General features: G+C 39.5%; 1 protein-coding gene and 1 long non-coding RNA gene across 3 annotated transcripts; one reads left to right on the top strand and one right to left on the bottom strand.

Moving 5' to 3' along the window:
- The first annotated feature begins 623 nt into the window (after positions 1-623).
- Positions 624-17,215, top strand: LOC114324069 (F-box/FBD/LRR-repeat protein At4g26340). Its single transcript, XM_082901433.1, has 6 exons — positions 624-644; positions 746-798; positions 13,046-13,120; positions 14,475-15,102; positions 15,243-15,380; positions 16,743-17,215. The coding sequence occupies exons 3-6, from the start codon at positions 13,068-13,070 to the stop codon at positions 17,031-17,033; spliced, it is 1,110 nt and encodes a 369-aa protein (XP_082757559.1). The 5' UTR covers positions 624-644; positions 746-798; positions 13,046-13,067; the 3' UTR covers positions 17,034-17,215.
- Positions 17,216-17,754: 539 nt separating this feature from the next.
- Positions 17,755-27,464, bottom strand: LOC145805946 (uncharacterized). 2 transcript variants are annotated; one of them, XR_014348294.1, is made up of 10 exons: positions 27,151-27,464; positions 26,053-26,126; positions 23,804-24,734; positions 23,550-23,705; positions 22,827-22,909; positions 22,236-22,376; positions 21,368-21,437; positions 21,139-21,232; positions 18,404-18,448; positions 17,755-18,106 (listed from the first exon to the last, which is right to left on the bottom strand). It is a non-coding gene; the product is annotated as an uncharacterized LOC145805946 (long non-coding RNA). The 2 variants fall into 2 exon arrangements; XR_014348293.1 differs by lacking the exons at positions 22,236-22,376; positions 22,827-22,909; positions 23,550-23,705; ... (1 more) ...; positions 26,053-26,126; positions 27,151-27,464 and adding an exon at positions 21,557-22,226.
- Positions 27,465-27,547: the final 83 nt, after the last annotated feature.

Raw genomic sequence — 27,547 nt, 5'->3', positions numbered from 1 at the left:
TAGGATGCTTGATCTATCTCTCTAAACTTTTTATACTCCCTCCGTCTCAAAATATTAGTCCCTTATTTCATTTTTTATTGTCCCAAAATATTAGTCCCTCTTCAAAAATCAAGTACAAAAATAATATAAATTTCCTATTTTACCCTTCTTTTAAATTAATAAACAACATAAAAAAACAATTATACATTGATATTCCTAAAAAATGTACTATCAAAAGGATAATTTTGGAAAATCAATTTTTTTCAAATGCAATAATTATACTACCAAAAAAAGTTGGATTCCCCAAAAGGGACCATTATTTTGGGACGGAGGGAGTATACATATTGTAAGCTGAGCACAAGGATCCGTATAATTCGTAATTTGATTCGATCCAGTCCAATTCGATATGTTTAGATTAGTTTCTTAAATCCGTGATTTGATTTTGGATTAAAAATTTTAAAATGTATAGGCCACAGATCGGTTTCAGATTAAACTCCACGATTCCTGATTAGAACCGATTCAGACAATATAAAAATAGTATATATCTATACTATATACCCTCCACATAATATAATTTTTTGTCTCATATAAAAGCTAAAGTCTAACCTAATTCATTCACGCCACACGGAGCTCTTTCTCATCTCAAGACCGAGTTTTCTCTCTCGGTACTGTCTCTCACCCTCTCATTCATCTCAGATCAGATCGGTGAGCTGCTTCTCTCTCTCTTTCTCTCTCTCTGACACTGTTTTTGTTCCTTTGTTCTCAGACGCAATCATCTCAGATCATCCATCTCATCTCAGATCAGATCGGTAGCTGTAAGTAAGAGTGTTTATTTTTATTTTTTTCTGTTTTTATCTTAAATGTGTGTATATTTTTTCTTGAAACAGTGATTTATGTATATAAGGAGAGAAACAGTGTATCTTAAATGGGTATGTGTATATTATATGATTTCTGTTTTCATTTTTTTCTTTGGTTTCCGTGGTGTGGATAAATTTTTTTTCTTTGATTTCTGGTATGATTTCTGTGGTATGGAGAGAAACAGCGTGAGAGGGTAATTTTTGGGAAAAATTGGGCCGAACTGCGAGTTGGGCTTTGAGGCCCAAAACGCGAAGGACTAAGTAAAAAGGCCGTAAAGGATACTCCGGCCCAGGAGAGCAAGGTTATTCCGGCCTTGGGGAGACAAAGTTACTCCGGCCCAAGGAGGTGAAATTACTTCGGCTCACAAATGATAAAGTTACTTCGGTTAGAGGATTGTAAATGTACTTCGGTCTGGGAGCAACTTGAAGTTAGACCGGCCTTGAAGTTATATCGACCTTAGAGGTATACCGTTTGGGAGTTATACCGGTCGAGAGTCGTTGGTTCGGTCCAAACACACCATAGGTTGAACAAATGAGAAACCGATATAAGGGAGAGTAAAGGGAGAGTAAAGGGAAGGGCTGAACTAAGGATAGTTCGGCCTACTTTACTTCGGTCAAATGGTAGTTCGGCCATGGAGAAAACCATCCCACTTGGTTTAAGCAGTGGGGGAGGGTGTAAAAGGATAAGCATTATCCTTAGGAGTATGAATCCTAGGAGGACTTTGCATGGAGAAATACAAGTCCTACTAGGATTGTGCCACGGGAAACTTATAAAAGCCCACAAACATCACCTTGGAGGAGGTAATTGAACACAATTCTTTCTGAGAACATAAACTTTGTCTATTTGTCAAGTTTACTGACTTAGGCATCGGAGAGGTTTCCGGCACACACCCGCCGGCTAGCTCACGTTTGTGTTTTCAGGTGATAAAGCGCCGTCGTACGGAAGAGCGTGGACTTGGTCAACAGGATTATATGAGGAGAATTATTTCCTCCCCGTACAATTGGCGCCGTCTGTGGGAAGAACGGACAAGAACAAAAACCTCTTGACTAAGCTTCTCCTTTCTCTCAAATCAATGGCACACGTTGAAGAACTACCGCAGTCCGCCGTCGACGGACTAACTCCAAACGGGGGCGCAAGGCGTGAAGGATTACCCTCTGTCCCTCCATGGCAGATTTGGAGCCCCAACAACATAACTCCAGGAGGAGTGGCAGGGGAAGGCGGAATAGCAGCCCTCGTCACTCTCAAAGTCCTGACAGGCAAAGGAAGAGGATTGATCCTCAAGCCCTGGAAGATCGCGTAAAGGAACAAGATGAACTAATTCGGAAGATGGCGGCGGACATGGAAGCATTAAAACGCCAGATGAAGACTAAAGATGTGGCGACAGGAGAGGGGCGCAAGCACAAGACGCCCCCTCGCCACTCAGAGAATCGTAGTAGGAATACTACACCCTCCCAAGGAGAGAGCAGAAGCCTCAGGACAGGCGACACTCACTCCTTATCTTCAAGGACTCGTCACTCCAGGTCTGAGAGGACGAGATCCGAAAGATCATACACTGAAGGAAGCACGTATTGGCCTTCACATTCACACCAAACCAGATCTAAACAAACGGAGCTGCCCAGGTCATCCGACTTACGAACCGTGCTCGAAGAAAAAGCACGATGCAAGGAGGATGCCAGGGCAAGGGATCCACACCGAGTTTCGGCCTTACAACGGTTGGCTCCTCGGACGCATGGAAGCGTCGAGGTTGGAATGCCAATACCGCGACCGGCCTACGAACGAACGGACAAGGCATTGGCAAGACTACAGACTTCGCCGTTTGTCCCAGCGATCGAAAACGCGCCCCTGCCATCAGGCTTCCTTCAGCCGAAATTCAATACATATGAAGGGAAGACGGACCCATATTCACACCTGAGCCACTTTCGCCAAGTCATGGCTGTGTACAGGCGAAACGAGGCCTTAATGTGCATACTCTTCCCGTCAAGTCTTGGCGACCTAGGCTTGACTTGGTTCGAAAAGCTCCCAGAGGGCAGCATAGCCTCCTGGGCCCAATTGGCAGAAGCGTTCGTAACAAGGTTTCGAACAAACACTAAAACACCGGTGGAGATAGACCAGTTACTCTCCATCGACATGGGTGAAAAAGAGACCCTCAAATCTTACAACAGTCGCTACTAGGAGACATTTAACCAGATTGGAGACTGCCCCACCAATCTAGCCATTGCGCAGTATAAAAGAGGCCTACCAGTAGGGAACAGACTAAGGGATTCGATTACCATGACGCCACCCCTCACCATGGAGGCCCTGATGGAAAGAGTGCATCAGCACATCAGGGTAGAAGAGGATGGCGCACGTGCAAAAGCAAAATCTAGTGCAACCACGGTACCAGAAAAGAAGGCCTCAGCAAAGGTCAATACAGTAGATAGGCAGAACAAAAACGGGCGTGGCAGACGAGATAACGGAGAAGACCCAGACAAAAGATGGTTGAGAATCCGCACTGCCATAACAACGGTGTTCAAAAAACCAATATATCGGATTCTGAGAGAAATAAAAGACGAGCCTTTTGTCAAGTGGCCAGCCAAGCTAGGGGAAGGTCAGAAAAATTATGATGACAGATCACGGTGCACCTTCCACAAAGAAAAGGGGCACCGAACTGAGAATTGCACGCCACTGAGACAGCACTTGGAAGAATTGGTGGCAGCAGGCCACTTGGACGAATACATTGAAGGAGGGACGCAACCAGCCCCCCAAGATCATAATAATCATCCCAACAGAATGCCAGTTGACGTCCCACCACAAGGCATCATCAATGTAATACATGGAGTCTTTGAACCTGAGCGTGTATGCGAGCTCAGGGGATCGATAAAGAAGGCTGAGCACTTTAGGGAAGTGTTAAGTGCCCAACCTGCCGCCAAGAAGGGGAAGACAGAGGCAACAAATGTCATGTCCTTTTCAGATAAGGACTTAGATCGAATATACTGTCCTCACAATGATGCACTGGTCGTCACTCTCCAAGTCAAGGATTTTGACGTCAAGCGGATTCTGATTTACCAGGGTAGTTCATGTGAGATCATGTACTACGACACATTCAAGTAATTAAAGCTGCAAGACAAAGACTTGGCACCTACAGTTTCTCCCCTGATTGGATTCAACTCCATGCCAGAGTGGCCTGTCGGCAAAATAATCCTTCCAGTCAGAGCAGGGAGTGTAACAAAACAAGTGGAGTTCTGGGTATTGAAGGTCCCCTCCACATACAACATCATCCTGGGCAGAACATGGCTGCATGCCATGCGTTCCGTAGCGTCATCATACCATCAGGTAATGCGGTTCCCCAATGACACCGGCATAATTGAAGAAGTCTATGGCGATCAGATCATGTCAAAACAATGCTTCGCCACAGCGAATGGAAGCCGAGCTGCCAAAGGATACGTTCATTCGGTGGAAGAACCAGAAAGTAATGAACTATTCGCGGACGTCGGCAAAGAGGCTGATCAGAAAGCGGTGGAGGACTTGGTGGAGGTAAAAATAGATGAGAAGAACCCGGATAAGTTCTTCTTGCTTGGCTCATCGTTGTCCAGCACTGAGAGATTAGAGGTCTTGGAATTCTTGACCTCTAATATCGAAGTGTTTGCCTGGACACCCTACGACACCCTACGACATGCCAGGTATTGATCCAAACTTCATCAGTCACCAACTCAATGTCCACCCATCCGCCAGACCAGTCATCCAACGCACACGCAGATCGGCACTCCACCACGCCGAAATAGTGGCAGAAGAGGTAGGCAACCTGCTGGAGGCAGGAGCAATAAGAGAGGTGCACTACCCAAGATGGATCTCCAACACAGTTGTAGTGCCAAAAAAGAATGGTAAATGGCGTGTCTGCGTCGACTACAAAACAGTCAACAAGGCGTGCCCAAAAGATAGCTTTCCTCTACCAAGGATAGATCAACTGGTGGACTTAACGGCAGGGCATAACCGACTTAGCTTTCTGGATGCATACAGAGGCTACCACCAGATCGCCATGCATGAACCAGACCAGGAGGTCACATCCTTCACAACACCAAGGGGGTTATATTGCTACAAGGTCATGCCCTTTGGCCTAAAGAACGCAGGGGCGACATTCCAAAGGATGGTCACCAAGATGTTTGAACCATTGTTAGGCAGAACAATGGAGGCTTACATCGACGACATGGTGGTCAAAAGCAAGGACGAGAATGACCATCTTAAAGACCTAGGCGAGATGTTCCAGATCCTGAAGAAACACAAGTTACGCCTCAATGCGTCCAAATGCGCATTCGGAGTTGGATCTGGCAAATTCTTGGGCTTCCTGGTGACCAACCGAGGTATAAAGGCAGACCCCTCTCAGATCAAAGCAATCCAGGAGTTGGAGAGACCAAACTCAGTCAAAGAAGTACAGCATCTCACTGGTATGGCAGCTGCACTCAACCGGTTCATAAGCAGGTTGTCAGACAGATTACGACCATTCTTCCAAGCTTTAAAAGCCAAATTTGAGTGGGATGAAGAATGCGACCGAGCTCTGGAAAGCTTGAAGGAGTACATGTCTTCCCCACCACTACTTGTTACACCGGTACCTGGTGAAGAACTCTTTTTGTACCTGGCAGTCTCTCAGCACGCAGTCAGCGCAGTGTTGGTTCGTGCAGAAGGAATACAACACTTGCCCATCTTTTATGTCAGCAAGACATTGTTGGGAGCCGAAACAAGGTACTTGCCCTTGGAGAAACTAGCACTAGCATTAATGATGCCATCCAGAAAATTGGTGCACTACTTTCACGCCCACACCATAGTCGTCCTCACAGCCTTTCCACTAAAAGCTCTGTTCGAAAGGGCGAACTTTAGTGGGCGAATTCTGAAGTGGACAGTAGAGTTGGGACAATTCGACATCAAATTCCAACCCAAAACCGCAATAAAAGCCCAATCTTTGGCGGATTTCGTCGCGGAATTTACTCCTGGAAGTCATCATATCTGCCCAGTCGACCTAACTGACACAACCGAACTAGGGACGGAAGTTGACGCCGGAATAGCGCAACCCCTAGTAGAAGGCAGTCAGTCAAGCACCAAGGCAGACCATACTAAGGACAACAAGGAAGAGACAAACAAAGGCTCACAAACAGTTCAAACAAAGGACGAAGGACAGACAGCCAACATGGACCTTGAAGAAAACACCATTCTTGACCTCACGACATCATCTGATCCTTCCACTTGCTGGAAACTATTCGTTGGAGAGATGTGGAAGCTCTTTGTGGATGGAGCATCCAACCGACATGGAGCAGGGCTTGGCATAGTCCTCATCTCTCCAGACGGCCTGGTTATAGAGCAAGCAATCAACCTTGGCTTCCCAGCATCCAACAATGAAGCGGAGTATGAGGCACTTCTCGCAGGACTCAAGTCAGCACACTTCATGAAAGCAACCAAACTAATGGTATACAGTGACTCTCTGCTGGTTGTAAACCAAATTTCTGGCGAATACGAAGCAAAGGACGACAGAATGGCCAAGTACCAAGAGTTAGTCAGAACGGAGATCAAAAAATTTGATGTAGTAAGGATAGAACAAATTGGCAGGGAGGAAAACTGCCGAGCGGACGAACTAGCAGGCCTGGCCTCAATGGCAGATACATTAATCCCTCATCCATTACTCATCGACTTCTTACCAAGACCAAGCATAGAAGACCCCGAAGCAAAAGAAGTATGTTGCGCAGAATTAGGCCCTTCTTGGATGGATCCCATCATCCTGTTCCTGAAAGACGGCATCCTACCAGAAGAGAAAAAAGAAGCCAACAAAATAAGGGCAAAGTCGCAGCGATTTTGGCTATCTCCATCTTCAGCATTATACAAAAAGTCATTCTCTAGGCCTTACCTCAAATGCGTTCATCCCAGCAAAGTAGAAGCATTCTTGTTCGAAATACACAAAGGGGTGTGTGGAAGTCATCAAGGGGGAAGGTCGCTCGCTTACAGGGCTATTTCACAAGGATATTGGTGGCCATATATGCAAGCTGACTCAGAGAAATATGTGAAGAAGTGTGAAAAATGCCAGAAATTCGCACACCAAATACATCAACCAGCAAGAGAACTCCTACCCTTAACTAGCCCATGGCCTTTCGCAATGTGGGGCTTGGACATAGTAGGACCACTTCCAACAGCACCTGGCGGCAGAAAATTCTTTCTCGCAACAACAGACTACTTCACAAAGTGGGTGGAAGTAGAGGCATTGGCGTCAATCAAAGAAAAAGATGTGAAGAAGTTTGTTTGGCAGAATATCATCACTCGATTTGGCATACCAAAAGCACTAATCTCAGACAATGGTACTCAGTTCGACGGCAGAATTTTCAGAAGCTTTTGTGAAGAATACAAGATAGAGTTCTACAATTCCACACCGGCATATCCCCAAGCAAATGGGCAAGCTGAAGCATCAAATAAAGTCGTCTTGGATGGACTAAAGAAAAGGCTAGAGAAAGCAAAAGGCAAGTGGGCAGATGAACTCCCTCACGTCTTATGGGCTTACCGCACCACGCCCCGGCGATCAACTGGAGAAACACCATTCTTCTTAGCATATGGAATGGAAGCGGTGATCCCACTAGAAGTTGGCCTCCCCACAATTCGAAGCGAAAATTTTGATCCAAACTTAAATGGAGAAGCCATAGCCTTAGAACTCGACCTTGCAGAAGAAAGAAAAGAAAGAGCACTAGTCCACATCGCCTCATACCAACGAGAGTTAATCCGAAAATACAGCAAAAAGGTTCATCCAAGACAATTCAAGATTGGGGATTGGGTACTACGCAAAGTAATGGGAAACACCTTGATCCCAGGAGACGGCAAGTTAGGCCCAAATTGGGAAGGTCCTTATAAGGTGGTTGGGTTAGCAGGCAAAGGGGCATACCACCTAGAAGACAAGGATGGCAAGGCAATCCCTAGGCCATGGAATACGGCCAATCTCAAGTTATTTTACTTTTAGCTTTTCTTTTTCAAACATATGTAATTTTCTCTTCCTTCAATAAAATGAGAAATTCTTTTTAGCACAAGTTGTTCCTTGTAAAAGTTAGCTTTAGTAAAGATTAGGCGCATTGCAAGCATTTTTTTCATTCTAAGTTAGCCGGAAAAACTAACTTAGAGGTTGGCTGGAGTAAACCAACACCCTTCCTAAGCCCAGGATAAGGATCCAGGCTGCAGGACATTTGGTCGGAATAACCAAATACTATAAGTTAGCTGGAAAAACTAACTTCGATGGTTGGCTGGAATAAACCAACTCTTGTTACTCTTCAGCCAAAGTAAGTATATGGCTGAAGAGTGGTTGGCTGGAATAAACCAACTCTTGTTACTCTTCAGCCAAAGTAAGTGCATGGCTGAAGAGTGGTTGGCTGGAATAAACCAACTCTCGTTACTCTTCAGCCGAAGTAAGTGCATGGCTGAAGAGTGGTTGGCTGGAATAAACCAACACTTGTTACTCTTCAGCCGAAGTAAGTGCATGGCTGAAGAGTGGTTGGCTGGAATAAACCAACTCTCGTTACTCTTCAGCCGAAGTAAGTGCATGGCTGAAGAGTGGTTGGCTGGAATAAACCAACACTTGTTATTCTTCAGCCGAAGTAAGTGCATGGCTGAAGAGTGGTTGGCTGGAATAAACCAACTCTCGTTACTCTTCAGCCGAAGTAAGTGCATGGCTGAAGAGTGGTTGGCTGGAATAAACCAACTCTCATTACTCTTCAGCCGAAGTAAGTGCATGGCTGAAGAGTGGTTGGCTGGAATAAACCAACTCTCGTTACTCTTCAGCCGAAGTAAGTGCATGGCTGAAGAGTGGTTGGCTGGAATAAACCAACACTTGTTACTCTTCAGCCGAAGTAAGTGCAAGGCTGAAGAGTGGTTGGCTGGAATAAACCAACTCTTGTTACTCTTCAGCCCAAGTAAGGGTATGGCTAAAACTGGACTGGCTAGATTAAACACTTTGTACTCCTCAGCCGAAGTGATTATTTCGGCTAAGGAGTGGTTGGCTAGTAAGCATATTTTAACCAGCCAAAACCGAAATAACAGTTGGAGTAATAGAAGACATTACAAAGCACAGGCATACATATCACAACCGGAATAAGAGTTGAAGCAAATTTTTCATTCACTAAAAAGTCATTACAGAAGGGCACAGCCCGGTTACAAAGACAAGGTAACAAAAAATAGAGAAAAAAGTACAAAGTCAAGAAAAAAGGTCTTCGATCTCGGCGTCGAAGGCAGCGTCGGCGTCAACCCGAAGACCGGTTTCGGGCGCAAGGACGTTTTCAGAAGGAAGAATGGTTTTGGCCGGAGCCACGGTTTCACTTGGTTGATCAATAGTTAGATCTTCCACCATGGGCTCCGACCGAACTACCTGATCTGCATTCACAACCGAAGTATCCTCAGGGGCAGAGTCTTCATCAGAGTCTTCATCGTCTGAGCCCTCAAGGAACTGCTGTTGCATGGCTTTGGCATATTCCATCAGGGAGTTCGGTATAAAGTAGGCTAGAGGGTTGAAAACCTCGGTCTGAGGATCATGACCGAGCTTCTCAACGGCTCCCCTCCAGCCGCACTTAAAGAACAGCTCCTTGGCAGCATTGCATTGTTGGGCATAAGCATCCTCTGCCCTCTTGAAGCCTTGTTTGTCAGCTTCCTTTACCTTCTCCTTTATTTCGGCATCTTTCTTTCTTTCGAGCTTCACCAGCTCGCGCAAGTACTTGTCCTTCAGAGCAATGGCAGTCTTTTGTTTTTCAGCTTCGGCCGAACTAACCATTCCGGTCAGTCGGCCGACCTCGCCTCGGAGTTCGGCCAGTTCCTTTCTGGCCTCTTCCAGTTCGGCCGATTTCGCCTCTGCTTCTGCCGCTGCTTGCCTAGTCACTTTCCTCAGCTCCAGTACTTTCCTATGGGTGATTTGGTTTTTCTGAATGACCTGACAAAGCAACAACTTCCCTTTAGTCGAAGAAAAAGTTGAAAAGAAGAGGAAAAATAAACAGAAAAGCGACCGAAGTTACTAACCAGAATCATGGATTTAGTCGCAGACCGGATGGACTTCAGCTCGGTGGTTAACTGTTTTTGGTAATGCTCCATGTCTTTGGGCAGACACACACTCTTGGCCAGATTGATGGCCAACAGATGGTCTTTCTCAGCAACAACCGAGTCTGTATCTAGAATGTTTCGGTCGTTGAAAGTAAGTTTTGGTGCCCAGCTGCCGATGGTTCGGTCGGAAGACTCCGGTTGGGGGCTTGGCGGTAAGCTCGGTTGAATAGCAGGTTCTTCATCAACCAAAACTTGTTCGGTTTCGGCAGTTCGGGCACGTTTGGTTCGGCGGGAAGAGGATGGCTGTTGAGAAGGGAGGGCCACAACAGCAGGCTGCGATTGACTGGGAGGCGTTACTTCGGGCCTAGTTGTTTCGGTGAGAAGGGCCCTAACTCTGCTCCTCTTCGCCATCTCTTCTTCAGCGGTTAGTGGGACAAGTCTTATTTCGGGAAAAGTTGGGTCCGGCTCTAGGGCTTCTTCAAGGAGAAAGTCAGTTACTCTTGCTTTTCGGCGACCGCTGTACCGGTAGGTCGGCTCAAAGTTCAGAAGCTTTGCCCAACTTCTTTCTTTAATCCGTAGTGCGGCTCGCAAAATTGCAAGGTTTGGATAACTATATAAGGAATGAAGATGGGCGAAATCTGCAAAAAAGAGAAGTGTTAGTTCGGTTAATAGACTAACAAAAACCGAAATAAAATACAAGGAAGAAGACCGAAGTTAAATTACCAGGCTCTCCCTTCTTCCAATTTATAGGTCGGCCAGGAATTTGGGCTTGAAAATCCTCAAAATTCCCAGAGACCCAGAAGAAGTCATCATCATTAAGGTCTTTGTCCGGTGTGTGCTTAATTATCTTCTCTCGGCGGCGGCGGATCCTAAGGTAATAGACCCACCCAGCATCTTTCGAGCCGATGGAATACTGATGGAATATTTCGGCAAGGCCAAGGTTTAAACCGGTTTGGTGGTTTAGTGCGGCTATTCCCATAATAATACGGTATGTATTGGTGGACAGTTGGGTGGGGCATAACCTAGTCTGCCTAAGGAACTCACAGATCAATGGTTGGACAGGAAACCGTAGTCCGGTTTATATTATGGATTGAAGAGTAAAGGGGACGAAGCCTTCATTATCCCAGGGTGTGATGTCTTTTTCTGCCAAAACCAGCTGGACGTCGTCAGGTATTTGGTAATCTTTCCTGAATTCGGCTAGGCTGCCCGGGGTCTCAACTAGATACCTATACTTACCCATCTGATGTATAATTTACTTATAAGTTATATCGGTGCAAAAATCGTGCTCAGTAGCTCGGTTGAGCGCACACAGGAGTGCCTGGGTAACCTAAGTCTGCAAAGTAAAAAAACAGAGGGGGGTTAAAGCACTGATCAACGGACCGTGCTACAATCTAAAAAGCAAGGTATAAAAGCCCTACTTCGGCCTCAAAAGACTAGTTCTATCTCGGTTCATCAAAAGGGTTGGTAGCTCGGCTTGAGCAGATTGCTCGTTAGACCGGTTTATCGTCTAGGGGCAGCTTTCTGAGTTCGGTCTAAACAACTAAGAAAGCTGGTTTAGCCCCAAGGCCTAAATCGGTTGTAGTGTGAGTATAGTTACTTCGGTTAAGCCTCTAGGGGTGGCTTTCTGAGATCGGTTTAGGAACCAAGCAAACAGGATCCTAGTTCGGTTGCTATGTGATTTTGGATCTAAAACTGGTTTTCTTCATAAATAGTTCATGCACACATGAAGCTCTACTGGTTTTTTCATCAAAGTACGAAAGCAAAGCAACAAATGGAGAAAAGTGTTTTCAAAAGCATACAAAACAAAAACAGATGATAAAGCAGGCGAAAAAGCAAGAAGGATAGGCTTGCTTACCCGTATAAAAGAGAAGCTAGAGATGGAGGCAATGGCAGCAATGGAGGCACGAACACAGCAAGAACACAGAGAGAAAATGAAGAAATGGCAAAAGTGAAAAGACCTAGCCTCAGGGATGGTTTTTGCCCAAAATTTGGGCGGGACTGTTCAAAATTCACGAAGTACGAAAGACGGCGTGACAGCCGTCCTCAGCCTATCAGAATCTGCCACATGTCATTGGAAGGGGAAGCGTTACAGTCGCTGTGATTGAAGAGACGTTTTGACCGGACATAGTGAAGCTTGAAGTAAAATTAGCTCGGTTGGAGAGCCCGAGGGTTTTTCGCTCGGCTGGAGAGGCTAAAGGGTTTTTAGCTCGGCTAGAAAGGCTTAATAAACTCTAGCTCGGCCAGTAGACTGATAATCCCAATCATGTTGCGCAGATGGAATTAAGGGGCAATTGAGAGGGTAATTTTTGGGAAAAATTGGGCCGAACTGCGAGTTGGGCTTTGAGGCCCAAAACGCGAAGGACTAAGTAAAAAGGTCGTAAAGGATACTCCGGCCCAGGAGAGCAAGGTTATTCCGGCCTTGGGGAGACAAAGTTACTCCGGCCCAAGGAGGTGAAATTACTTCGGCTCACAAATGATAAAGTTACTTCGGTTAGAGGATTGTAAATGTACTTCGGTCTGGGAGCAACTTGAAGTTAGACCGGCCTTGAAGTTATATCGACCTTAGAGGTATACCGGTTTGGGAGTTATACCGGTCGAGAGTCGTTGGTTCGGTCCAAACACACCATAGGTTGAACAAATGAGAAACCGATATAAGGGAGAGTAAAGGGAAGGGCTGAACTAAGGATAGTTCGGCCTACTTTACTTCGGTCAAATGGTAGTTCGGCCATGGAGAAAACCATCCCACTTGGTTTAAGCAGTGGGGGAGGGTGTAAAAGGATAAGTATTATCCTTAGGAGTATGAATCCTAGGAGGACTTTGCATGGAGAAATACAAGTCCTACTAGGATTGTGCCACGGGAAACTTATAAAAGCCCACAAACATCACCTTGGAGGAGGTAATTGAACACAATTCTTTCTGAGAACATAAACTTTGTCTATTTGTCAAGTTGACTGACTTAGGCATCGGAGAGGTTTCCGGCACACACCCGCCGGCTAGCTCACGTTTGTGTTTTCAGGTGATAAAGCGCCGTCGTACGGAGGAGCGTGGACTTGGTCAACAGGATTATACGAGGAGAATTATTTCCTCCCCGTACACAGCGTATATTTTTTCTTTGATTTCTGGTATGATTGGTCTCTCATAATATTAATCCTATTTTTTTTATGTATTTCTTTTTCTTGTTTGATAGATGTCAAGTATTGGAGAGACAAATGATGTCGTCGACCTCTCTCATTCTCAGCCTGCAACTCCTTCTGGTTCAAAGGTATGCCCCCCCTTCTAAAACCAGTTTATCTCTGTTTGTTTGCTTAGAATTTGTGGAAAGGGAAATGTCTACTACTGCTGAATTTGTTTGTTATTGTCTGTTTGTTTGCTTGGAATTTTGTTACATAAGATGACATTTTGGAGAATTGATGATACTGTTTTAATGGGTTTTTGTTAGTTTATATGTTGCTGTTTTTGTTGATCAGTTCACACATGATGCTGTTTGCTTTTGTTTGCTTTAAATGTTCTATATTTTTTTTGTTATTTAATTATGTGAATCGGTGGTCCTAAACCGATCCAATCCGTGTTTAAACCGATTGGTTTGGATTGGTTCCACGATTTAAATGGATTGAATTGGTTCTAATTTCTCAAGAACCGTAGATAATGGATTGGTCCTTGTTTTACCCCAATCCGGTCCAATTCGGACCATGCTCACTCCTAGCAAATTGTTATGTGCATGACACTTGAATCATTTTTATTTTTTAAAAATAAGTGGGTTTGGGAAGGGTTGTGATGTGGTACAATTTCTAGAGAGAGAGAGAGGAGAGACTGTCGTGCAGTGGCATAAAGAAGAAAATTAGAGGAAAAAATAAGGGTAATTTTGACTTTTTCAAAAAATCATTAAAGGATTTAAGCTGAGCACTTTAATCCAATCCACAATGGAGTTGTGTACATTTAAAATCTCAAGGGGTAAGTGTTTAAGGAACAATCCACGAGAGGATAAATTGTAATTAACTCTAATAAAATTTACCCATATGAAGTTGTTCAAGTTTGGATTGATATAATGTTACTAGAATTCGAGCTTGTTTGGTGCAACTTCTAGCAAGCTAAAAGTTGATAATTAGAAGCAGAAACTTAAAACACCTCAATAATTAGTTTTTTTTTCCATTTTATTTAATTTATTTTGCCTAAAATATTGTAAGCAGAAGTTACATCAAACACTGGCACAAATTTCCAAATCAAAAAAGCTATAAGTTGCTCTAAAAGTTGCACCAAATAGCCCTTTTATACACCATTACCATGCTTTAAGTTGTTAGAGCAAATTATGTAAAAAAAAAAGTAACAAATTTGTGTAGTTATTGCTAACTGGTGTTAAATTGTAATTTTTTCTTTTCTTTTTGAAACTGTTGTTAGTGTGGTTGGACAAGCATCTGCCTAAAGGACCTAATTAGTAACTTGCCCGATGGAATTCTCGTTTCCATTTTGTCTCGGTTGGAAATTGAACAAGCAGCAAGAACTAGTGCCCTATCTCGCAGATGGAGATATTTGTGGACATTCACTAGTAGTTTGATATTCAAATTTTGCGATTGGCAGCTAGTGGATCATGAAGATAAGTTATTTGGTCTCAAATGCAGGCAATTTGTTGATCGGGTTAATCATATCTTGAAGTTTCATCGTGGTACGATTATTGATGAATTCAGCATTCAATTTTGTTTGGATGATAAAATCTTTGAAAGTGATATTGATGGTTGGATCAACTTTGCCTTTCAAAAGAGAGTTAGAAGGCTCAAGTTCAACTTTAGATGTACCTGGACAAATGGGAATTGGAATTACCCTCTTACTGCTCATATTCTTCATTATCACAGACTTGATTCCCTAACAAGCCTCTATCTGTGTCATGTAGATGTGACAAGGGAAGTTTTGGAATACATTTTGTTTGTTTGCCCATTGCTCGAAGAGTTATCTATATTGCATTCACGATCTTTGGTAAATTTTGCAGTTTCTGGGCCTTCATTCAAGCTAAAGTACTTAGAGATCGGAGGTTGCTTCTGTTTGAGAAGTGTTGATATTTATGATGCAAATCTAATGTCGTTTAAATACAGCGGACTAAAGACCGACATTGCCTTTAAAAACACACCGCATCTTGTTAAGGCATCTTTTGATGGGCCTTATGCTCGCTATATTGTTAAGAACTTTATACAGGTTTCAAGCCATCTCCTTCAACTAGAGACACTTGTATTGAACTTGAGTAGGGGACTTAAGGTTAGCATGTGATTTCCATGTGTTTGTAGGTTTCTCATTTATTTTTTTCTTTTATCATCTTTTTGTTTTGGGAGGGGGGGGTCTAAATAATGTTAAGCTTATTAATATTTGTTGTCTTCACTTTTGGTTAAATTTTCTAGAAGTTGAGATGCTTCCCTAGATTTCCCAAGTTAAGGAATCTCAGGCAGTTGGAATTGATGCTCAATCCTGGTGTCTCTGGGCTCCTTTGTGCATACCTGCTAAGGGTGTCTCCTTTATTGAGGATACTTAAAATTGAGGTGAATATTCTTACTTTACACCTATAGAAAATAGGTACACATTCAATGCTTCTGTTTTTTCTTCCTAATTTGCCTATATCATCAACAATGTATATGATTGAACTGTGATTGAAGAACTATAGGCACCATCTTTGGATCTCATTAGAAATAGATCTTTGTGGAGGTAAATCTTCTCTTGTTACTCTCTCCTTCGATATATATATATATATATATAGACATATGTATACACAAAGGAATATTCAGTGAAATTTCATTGAATTTTAGTCACCAAAATTTTACTGTCTGAGGATAGCAAACTGTGAAAATTTTGACAATTTTTTTCTTTAGAATTTCATATTCATTATAGGTCTTGTTTTATATTTTTATGAAAAACAAAGATATAGATAAAAAGTTAATAAAATTTTTAGGGAAAATTACAAAAAAAAAAACCTAGGGTTTGGCGTGTTTTTCACATTAAACCCCAACATTTTAATTTTAACAATTTAAACCCTGAATTTTTAACTGTGTCCAAATGTTGACCCTCCGTCGGTTGCCGTTTGTTTCTCTTAACTTTTTACACTTATTTGATACGTGTCACTTTTTTATTCATCCATAATTATTATAATTATTTTATTCCAAAATTATTCCAACACTCTTCTCTTCTCACCTTGTCTTCTCAACCACTAAGAGTCCTATAAGGGCATTTTTGTCCAAAAAATATAGCATACTATAGGGAGTTGTTAGGGGATATGTAATTTCTCAAAAATAGCTTAGAGATATGAATCTATGTAATTTAAATCTATCAAGGGTGGCACCCTGCCATCCCCTTTTCAATCCATCCTTGGTATGTTGCCCATGTTGGTTGTATACGGGCATTGGGAGGGGGAGGGTTTGGAAGGGGTCCTAGTTCACCCAAAAAATACCCACTCTAATCCGAGTTTTCACTAATAAATTAAGATTTTGGAGACAAATTTTGGGATGAGATCACAATTTAGGACAAAATATATCGTTATATTTTTAGCGATGAAATTGGACATTGAATAATGAATTACTATCTTTTTGGGACAATTTTGGTCTAATCTTTGCACAAAAATATTGTTTTGCATTTATTAGTGACATTTTCAAAAATTTGTTGCTAAATTTTTTTAAATTTTTTTTTTTTGGACTTTTTGGAATGGTATTTTCATGATGACCACATAACAGCTGAAATTGGTCTTTCATGTTTTTTGCTGCAGGATTTTTATTTTTGGAGATGAAAAAATTTGATTCCTAAAACCCTTGGGAATTGCTATTATACATTTGGGTGTGTGCAGACCAGACCCATGCTTGACTTGAGCATATGTTGTTTGGAACTTTATTTGGATTGTATTTTCTCTTTTGCAGTTTCGGGACTTCAAGGACTCCACAAAAGAAACGAAGATACGAAGGTCTAAACATCTACATAAAAGCCTCAAGGTGCTTGAATTGAATGGATTTGTTGGATGCAAAGCTGATCTGCAGATTGCCTCATACATACTCGGCAGTACTGTATCACTTCAGGAGATAATCATTGATCCCAGCTGTCCAAATAAATGGGCACCTGAAGATCCTGACAAGCAACAACTGGCTAGAACTCATGCGAGGCAGCACTTGGAAACAAGATTACCTTTTGGGACACAATTGGTGTTGAGATAACGATTTATGAACTTCTTGGCTCGTATCTACTTGATATTGGGTCTTCAAGGATACAGGTTTTTATTTTATTTTTTGGGGCACAATCTGCTAGTAGTGAGAAAACTAATATTAGTTATTAAGAATATTATTTAAATCGGTGTTCAATCTGAACTTTGAATTTGAGATGAAGGTTGTTTACAAAATTGGTGTGGTGTTATTATTATTATTTGGCTGGGGGATTATTTGATTTTTCTTTTATTGCGTTTCTCACTGCAGGAAATTCTGCTTTTAGCGGCGTTTTTTAAGTGTCAAAAACGCCGCTAATTCTTTTTGCGACGCTTAGCATCAAGCGCCGAAGACGCGGCCGTCGCTATAACTTCCTGACGTTTTAAAAACGTCGTTATATTAGTATAGACGGCGTTTTCAAAAATGCCACTAAATGTCTTACTTGACAATACCATGACGTCATTATGATATTTAGCGACATTTTTTAAACGCCGTCATATCTTTTTAAAAAAATCTAACCGTTAATATTTTGGGTTTTAAGCGGCGTTTTTAAAAAAACGCCATGATATCTCTTTTTTTTTTTTTTGAAATTGTGCTAATTTATGTGATTAAACTAAAAAAATACATATAATAAAAATGAATAACACTAATATGAAATAATAACTTACATTCAAATATCAAATGCATCATTAATTCACTTTCCCATTCACCAATCACCATTACCCACAACATAACATATCCACAAATGATATTTTAATATTACCCCCAAAATAACATATCGAAAAATTGTATTCACAATTCTCAACCAAAAAATTAATTACTACCTTGTATACAAAGCCACAAAATTGCTATCAGTCAAAATATGTTATATATAAGAGGACTAAATTTCCAATAGAAATCTTATATAGTAAGTTTTTTGAGTGAATACAGTCTCGTATCCAGAATACAAAATTGCTATCGTTTGATCAATTATCTCTTCATCTGTTAGATTATATCTGTTTTCTTCACCCCCATTCATTAGGAGACCAAGCATGGCATGTTTGGTTTCTTGGCAAGCTCTTCTTTCCTCTACGAGTCGTCTCAGCATGCTACAGATAAGATCAATGAAATATTCTATATCTTCAAAACTAGAAAGGTGCCATCATCATTATTTCACATAAATTTATGAGCACACATCAGCATCATGAAAAGCTCAAAAAACTATTGCATTCAGCAGCACTGTCACGTATGTTTGACTGCTTAAGCAGGTGCTGTTAACCAACTCATGTTGTTCAATGATAAAACAATTTAACGGGAAAGAAACTAACTTTCAAGTGTTGTTGTTTCACTGAATGTTCAGAATCATATGTAATAAAAACAAAAGCATACAGCAGGGAGAGAATCACCTGTTGTTTGAACTCTCCATTGTGAAGTTGTTGGCCACTAAATTACTGCATATTACACCCCAGCAAATCTCAATGTCAATTTCAGTTTCAAGGGTACAAGTCAATGTAGAAACTGTCAGTTTCAGTTTTAGTTTCAAGGGTACTAGGATTGTTGCCTTGCCTATTACATGATTTTCTTGCACACATAGCAGGGTTGTCTAAAAATCAAATGGCAAAAATGATTAATCTCTGATGAATTGCAACTTAAAAAAAGAATGACAACCAATTCAATTGATGAAGAAAGATACAAGCAGCATATTTTCCACCCTATTAAGAATGTATAATATCATGTTGCATGATTATATAAAGAGATTACCATGAAGAACCACACTGCATGAAGTAGTGGCTAAGATTGATTAATAATGGACAAAAATTCTTAAAACTTTATTTACTCCATAAGGGGAAAAATTATCCTTTAAACCCTAGGACTTGCGATTACGGCTTTGTTGCTAGGTTGTAAACAGAAACCCTCAGGAGTGGTATCTTTTGTACGGCAGTAAAACTTAGAATTCTGGTCAAGTATACTTTTTAAAAAAAAATAAAGGTGCAATGATAGTTTTTCTAGGTAGAAAACTTTTTGAAGGGTCTTTATTCTTTTAAGAGTTTTCCCAACTTTGTTATCCTGATTTAGAGCCACAATACATTGAAAACAAAGATAATAAATAAATCAATGTAAAGGCTGGTTAACACATTCAGTATACCGCATCTACTTATTGAAACCAGATTACAGACTGCTAGAATTTAAAAGTGAAGATTTAAGCACAAATACTCTTTAACACAAGCTAACTCAGATTAATCATATGCAACAAAAGAATTGAGACAAATTACCTGCAAGGCCCTTCCATACATCCGACGTTTCCGAAGGTTGAGCATGGCCAAGGCTATCTCAGGTCAATTCAAGTCATTTCCCTCCTCAACCCACTTATCCAAAGCACTTTGAACAGACAAACCTGGAGCAGCCATGATAGCCTTGAACAATGCTGAAGAAGCTCTCTTTTGTGGAGGTCTTTTCTCAGTTACTTCTACCTCAGTATCAAATAATTCCAGGTCATTTTGAGGTTCTTCTACACCATCACCATCATCTTCTTCTTCAGAGACCTCTGGTTCAGAAATCAATTGATCTTCGTTTAATCGTCAACATTGCTGTCTTGAACCACATCAGCAGCACTAGCTGCATTCTCAAGCTCAGAAAACCCATCCTCCAAATCATCTTCTTCTTGTGCACTGCTTTTTGTGTCAGCTTGTGAAGAAAAACTGCAACACCCCATAAAGAAATTTGGGGAACCATGTGCTGCACTGTAAAATCTCTTCAAAGAGATGCATCCATCAGATGCTACTAGGCGAGAATCAACATTACTGGCTTTGACATCTAAACAACAACTTGCTACTTCTGATTTAGCACAACAAGCTCTAGAAGTTCCGATGCCAAGCACTCGATTCCTGAATGCAGTCAATGAAAGCAATTATGAAACCAAAACATGAATCAGTAACAGGCATGCAACCAATATTCAAAATTGCATTAATTTATTGTTTATAAATTATATGTACGTAGGTACTAAAAAATAGGAGGAATCTCCCTCAACAATTTACTGCCTGCTTTGCACTCTATTTTCACCCAACAAATTTATTAAATAGAATAAGGCCCTGCTTTTCCCTGGTGAGGATTATAAAGTTTATAACGAAACAATGTACAGGCTGTGCAGCATAATGTTTTTTTGCAGAAGAATGTCAATAACAAGAGTTAATGCCCTGCTTGGATTCAGTCCTGCAAGTTTTTATTTTTATTTTTTTTTTACATTTTATAAATAAAATGTGTTCGTCCATGTGCATGTTTGAAATTTTCATTGAACATAAAGACCAAAAGAAACTGAACGCAAATAAATAAAAGGAAAAGAAGATCGTAAAACAGAGAGCAAAAAACTGATTTCCAAGTAATGAGCGCCTAACATTTCGTTTGGTTGCTTAGAAATGTTATAAGATGATAATAAATAAGAACATCAACACTTCAATTATCTCCATCTTGAAGTACCCAAGAACCCAAGTCAATTGATAGTTCAAGACAAAGAAATGGAAGAACGAAAGTCGTATGGATTCACAAAGACTTACCAGAAATATTTGTCTTAATGAGTCCAAATCTTTTCATTAACAGAAAGTTACCCATACGACTCAAAGTTGCCCTTTCTTTTCTTTCCCCCCACTCTCTCAGCAACCAAACAAGGTAACCAATGATTAGCCAACGAAAACCCTTGTTCTTCAGTACAAAACCCGAAAAAAATGTATATATAATTTTGATAAAAATACAATCATGTCAGACCTTTCAACAATCAACGAATTCATCAACTACATAAATAATATACAACAAAACCCAGAAATGACAGTATCCAGTAGGACTCAAAAAATTCATTTTCTTTACTTTTTCCCCCCACTTTCTCAGCAACCAAACAGGACAGAAGATTTGGCTTTAGAAGAGGCCACTCAACCCTGTTGAGTTTCACATGTAAGAAGAGGCCAGCACTTATATGATGAGTAACTAAAACTACTCTGTCGAGAAATCAACATGCCTAACACAAACAGAATATCCAAAAGGAAAAATTACATAACGAAAACTAAAAGTGCTCAATTAGAATGTGTTGAAAATTGAGTATTCAAGTTCATATTAAGATGAAGTAAATTGTAAGTGGTAACAAAACAGTTACCACTGTTGCGGAGGAACAAGCGGGTTTCTCCGTCATAAAGGGTTCCTTTTGCACGGTTATAAGCGAAGAAATCCTCGCATAAGTCATCTTGACCCTGTATTCACTCAAAAAAACTTACTATATAAGATTGACACCATGTATTATATATATCGACACCAGCAAGTCACAATGTCAGAGATAAAATAAGATCAAGGGAAAGAAAAGTTGAGGAATTAGTTGATTTAATCACCTTATTACAGAAGAAACAGCTACCGCAAGGCATTATGAAAGCTCCAACCACATGAGCTCCGACTGGAAATCTGAAGAATCAAGGCAAAACTAATCCTGTTATCCATGTTGAGGACCAGTCCATCATTTTGGGAGTTCTTAGTGAACCGTGATTAATTACAGCATATTTTTAAAGAAAATTTAAGTAAACCTTTCAATGATTTTGGTGTCCGTGAGGGGCCCATGCTCAACCACCTCACCTGTGATCTCATGACCCACAACACAAGGGCTAGCAAATGGAAGTTCACCTATGATTACGTGAAGATCAGAGTGGCAAACCCCACAGGCTGCATATTTCAAGCACTCGCGGCATATAATGACATCATAAAATGCTCAGTTATATATATACATGTTTGTGTATATAATATGCTCAGATATTATGATGAATAATGTGTGTGTGTGTGTGTGAGAGAGACAGAAACAGAGATCCTCTGCTCCCAGACAGATAGAGATCATCTGCTGCCAACAATTACAAGGCTCTACACAAGCAAATCAAATATCCTCATTGTTCTCAAGTCGACCTTAGCTCTTCAAAAGTTGCAAAAATGCAGAATCCATTATTTCCAGGACAAGATAAAAAAGAGCAAATAAGACACCAAACAAACAAAAAATCCAAAACGGAAAATCCTCACAATTGTTTTCACTTCGGAATTGCTAATAAAAAAAAGAGATGGCAACCACATAGCTAAGTTATTCGATTCTCAAAACTAATCCTCGTGACTAATACATTCACAATTTCCACAAAAAAATTGAAAATTACCCAATAAGAGAGATATAGGAAGCTCAGACAAGCACACTAGACATATTTAGGGTCAACTCTGTGAACCAACCTTGCACTTTCTAAGCAGTGAAATAAAGTTTGTGTCGTTTTCTTTGGTGTACACTTCACATATCTGAGACAAACCAAAGATATGCTTCTCTTTCCATAGCCTGTTTCTCGTTCGTCCTTGTAAACATTTCCTTTTCAAACCCTACAAAGCGCAGAACAACAGAGGATAAATAATTTTGACAAATAGAAATACAATACAAGTCCATATAGTTCATAATTTGCTTTAACTATTCTAATTTCAATAAAGAATGATGAGAATCAGCTCACGACAAATAAAATAAAATAATTCTCTGTTTGTTTCGCTGGAAATCTGGAAAATGAGTTTCTCATTTTCTAGCATCTGGTACGACAGAAAACAGAATTCACTAATAGTTGAGTTGAAAATTTTAAAATTTAGTTGGAAACAAACAACATACAAGAAATAAAAGAAAATATGATACTGACACTTAAATCCAGATACAGGAAAATTATTAATGGAGAGAGTTTTACTCGTTTAACGGTTTAAGTAAACATGAACGGCATTTATGGAAAATATGCTACTGACAATTAAATCCAGATACAGGAAAATTTAATGGAGAGAAAGAGAACTCACATTAGTGCCAGCTCTCCAAATGATGATAATCTTTCAGCTGTATACAGATGCAAAACCCTCGAAACCTCTCCATCTTTTTCTTCCTGCTATTTATGATATCTTATTAACATTGTAACTGAAGAAATTTACAGGGAATAAGCTGCAACATAAAATCAGAAATATTCTCCTCCAGAAAACATGTATTTCATAAAATCAGCTCTCCAAATTTTTGCTTTCATAATCTGTTCTGGAGTTATATTACTATGTGTTTTCTTTTTCTTTTTTTTTTAAAATATGTTATTCAAACAGATTTGACAAATTACAATTGAGTAATTATTTGCTTATCAGTACATAATATAAAATAACTGTTTGACCAAAAATTGAAACTAACATACTTTTTTTGTGCACCATGTGAAAACTAATCTGTTCTGCAGATTTTTGTTTGCAAAAGCCGTTCTGCTGTTATATTACTGTGTGTTTTTTTTTTTTAAATCTGTTCTTCAAAATTTGTTCTTCAAACAGATTTGTCTATTACAGTTGAAAATTTTGCTTATGAGTACAAAACCTAAATTAACTGTTAGACAAGAAATTGAAACTAATATACATTTTTTTGTGATAAACTAATTTGTTCTGCACATTTACAAAGGAAAGATTAAAAATAATAGCAAACACCTGAACTAACGAAAGGACTAAAACTTTGTTTGATGACGGAACATGGAAATTCAAATGGGAACTTTAAATTACCTGTGTCATCCTTCCAAACAGAGTAGCCGAGGATGATCAACGGTGCTGAGGAGCCATTCCAGCAGCACCACTTGCTTTCAATGTACGCTGGGGCAGCAGCAGAAGAGTCGAGGAATTGGACAACCAATAGGCTAAGATGTCATTGTTATCCTGGGTCTTTAATCCAAATAATAATACTTAGTTATGAGAAGCCAATTATGACAAAAAGCGAAAACAAGACACACTAGTAGCATATAGGATTAGACTATTCAAACCTCGATAGCATGGCCTATGGTCTGAATGATTCGGTCAAACATACTAGTCCGCTCAACTTCAAAAGATCTCCACTGTAGAAGGCATTTGTAGATGATACAAGCAGCAATTGGTCTGTTCCCTGCGAAGCCTAGGTGTTGTCCAATACATCGGATAAGAAGCTCCTGATTCTCTTGCTGTTTCTCATTAAGAGATTTTTGTGGTTTGTCCTCTACTTCTGAAAGATCCCTTTGGTTTTAATGAAGGGCTATGCAGATTCTAAGGCATTTTTAACAGTAATCAACAAAAATGCTTGTTTAAAAAAAGGATTTCATAAAACATGAAAATTTACCAAAGTTGTCTTTGTATCTACAAACAAATGACCACTCTCACCACCTCTCTTCCAATAGATGAAAACATGAAAATTTCATAAAACATCCACAACATTAGTTCATGATTTGAAGAAGATTGATTTCTGGGAGAACCTGAAGAATTGATCTGGAGCGTCCTGAGAGGATCTTATTAGGTGCCATGGAGACAGCCTGCTGACAAAGGACCTTATTCTCTGATTCTATATTGGTGAGTTTCTCTTCTAACCTGATTTGAATTCCAATAATTAACTAACTACATCCGATTTCATGAAAACAGAAGCATGAATATTTACATAGATGTAACTAATGGCTTTGTAACAGGAGCAAATAAATTTTGTGTTGCACAAGAATACCAATATGTTGATAACAAAGCAAACATGAACTATGTTGTTATTGACGCAGGAAATTTCAACAGTTCAATGCATACATGTACACCATATAACTGAGAAAACAACTAAAAAAATCAACAATCAGAAGCACTTGCTTTTTTTTTTTACTAGAATTGTTTAAATCTTAACTGGGTTATGGGCAACTGGCAAAGCTACATAATAAGTGCAATAGTCAGCTAATGACGACTGCCCACCTGCGATGGCCAAGAATGGAAGTCAATATTCTATCTAAATTTAAGCGATCACTAGCTGGAAGTGGAACATCTAAACATAGCATAAGAAATTAGTGAACAAAAAACTTGCTAGAGTTTTGAATCTTTCCAGCAAGTCACAAGCAAAATGAACTACTATCTGGAAGAGGACAGATGTCAGAGGGAATCCAAGCTTTTGCAAGATTCTAACATGTCATTTAATTTAGGGTAAATTACACTAATCTCCCAGCAAACTCCACAACTTTGAAAAAATTACAGTGACCTCCCTTTTAGCGAGGTTAAAGGGACAGGAACAAATGAAGATGGTATGAAGACACAAAAAATAAATAAGGAAAAAATGTACATTTCATTGTAAAAGAGATGACATCATCATTTTTCCATCTACGTGACTAACAAATTTCTAATGAAAATGAGGCTCAGTGCTATGCGAATTAAAACCTTAAGAGAGTCCAATGTAATTATGCTAAACTTGTGAGGCTTACTATATATTTTTCAAACCTTAGGAGAGGTTAATGTAATTTACTCTTTAATTTATGTTTGGCAGGCCAATATATAGAATTATGAACCTTGATGAAGAAGAAGCTTGGATATAAACTTGATATACAAGACAGCACCTTTGGTCAATATTCGAAATTAGATGGATCCAAATTTTACAAGCACCCACGAGCACGATTTCCAAAGATCCTGATAGCATGATTTTTTATTTAATTTTTTTTAAAAAGTTAGAGAGCCTAATAGAATGATACAGCTCCTTCTTCCAAATTACATAGAAAAGGCTAAGAACATGTTCAAGAATGGTTTCTACTCCTTGAATACACATTAATACACATTAGCCATTAGATGAAGATCATGGACATCGTAGTGGTGCCGTGTCTACTCGAATGGTCCATATTAAGGACATACTGAAATATCATAAACATGGATGCTAAATGGGGCAATGTACCATAAGATTTTATTTATTGTTAATACCATCTGATGAAAGAAATCTATACAAAAACAAACAAATAAATAACAATATCAAGTAGGAAGTGGAAAAGAGCTCATTAAAAAAATAAATATAGCAAGAATTATTTGTCAGTTGTAATATGTATGTTAAATACCTACATTACATTACCACTACCAATTAGACATAAGCATAGTAAGATCTCATTAAAAAAGTAAAAATTCATATCATAATTAGAAGAACTATTAAAAAATTTCATCCATAAATTCCTAAGAGGAAAACCAAAATAGAGAATAAATATCTATTGTCTATATATTTTCTTGACTTGATAGTTTTTTCATCATTCATAATGTAAACCTTTCATAATTTGTTGCTTCAAACTTTGCTCGTGCAACAACCTGCCTCCCATCTGCTGCTAATCCAGCAACTGTCTGTAATCAATGGTAAATTGCAAAGGAGAGCTTAGAATTATGATGAGAGTTGAATATTGTCAAATTCATATATGAAGTAAATGGGAACGTGATTCTCTGTAGATATTTCAATGTAAAAAAAATCACATAATGCATGTAATATGAATAAAACACTGGACAACAAAGAGCAGGCAAAGCTACAATATATACTATAACTTACCTACAGATGCATGAAATTATTATATGTTGCTCCATAAAAAATTATACCGTTTAAAACAGCATGAACACCATGAAGGCCAATCAAAGATGTTTGCACAGCAAGACTAATACTGATGATAATAACAACAAATAGCAGTAAGTATTAATTAATAAATAAATGGAGCAATAAGCAATGTTCATCAATCATCTTTTAGCAAATAAAAACCTAAAAAAGAGGATACACAGAGTGAGAGAAAATACATAAATCTTCTTAGCTACCTATTTGTAGAACAAACAATAAAACTATTTAAATAAAATACAGTTACAGATCAAAACCATTGAAGCTGACTACCTGAGAGAACTAAAAAAAATAAAAGAGTTATAGATCCGATACCTAAGAAAAACAAAAACATAGATCGAAATCAAAATCATCCAAAACAAGCTTGGGTCAGACCAATAAAAGAGACGAGCACCTAGATCAACAATGGAAATCGAAATCCTAAGCAACCGTTTCAGTCAATCGAATGAGATCAAACTAATAGAATGTAAATCAAAACAGATCTTGATTGCTACTGTGCAGTCATGAAAATCTCTGAATCTCGAGTGAACACAGCGAGTACAGATTGAAAAGCCCTTTCAAAAAGATCCACTGCATTTTTTAAGCGCCGTGAAGAACGAAACCCTAGATACATGAAAATCAAGGGAGATCGAACAACATCGAAGAGAGATCGAATAATCTCGAAAAAAATTAGTCAAATCGAGTGCACAAAACAAGATTTCAAAATAAAAAAATAATGAAAAACGATTGAGATAAAAGATCTAAGGTTTTGATCTACAATAGACTTACTTGAAATCTTCATCATCAGTTGCTTCGTCAATATCTACAAAGAGAGCTTCATTCGTGCCATTTTAGAGAGAGAATAATGTTGGAAAAGGAGAAAGGGAGGGGAGAGGGTGATGAGTCTGTGACTGTGATGTTTGGAAAAAAAAGTGATATTCTATGGGTTTGAGTGGCAGAGGTTTGTTTTTTTTTCTTTTTTGTAACTCATTAATTAACTGGTAGAGTTAAGCATCAGCGAAGGCACGGGTCTTGGAAAACGAGAAATAAAGACGTTTTCAAAAAGCGTCTTTTTTTAAGCGCCGTGACATTGAATTTTTCTTGTAGTGTCTGTATAATTATTTTCCACCTCGTGGCAAGACATTCGCCTGCAAATTTAGCAAAAATATTGGTACCGCAATGCTAA

Source organism: Camellia sinensis, chromosome 13 (assembly GCF_055761805.1).
Source record: "Camellia sinensis isolate YWXY chromosome 13, ASM5576180v1, whole genome shotgun sequence".
Lineage (NCBI taxonomy): Eukaryota > Viridiplantae > Streptophyta > Magnoliopsida > Ericales > Theaceae > Camellia > Camellia sinensis.
Note: the sequence above shows the minus strand (reverse complement) of the source record. Positions and strands in the feature narration are given on the sequence as shown.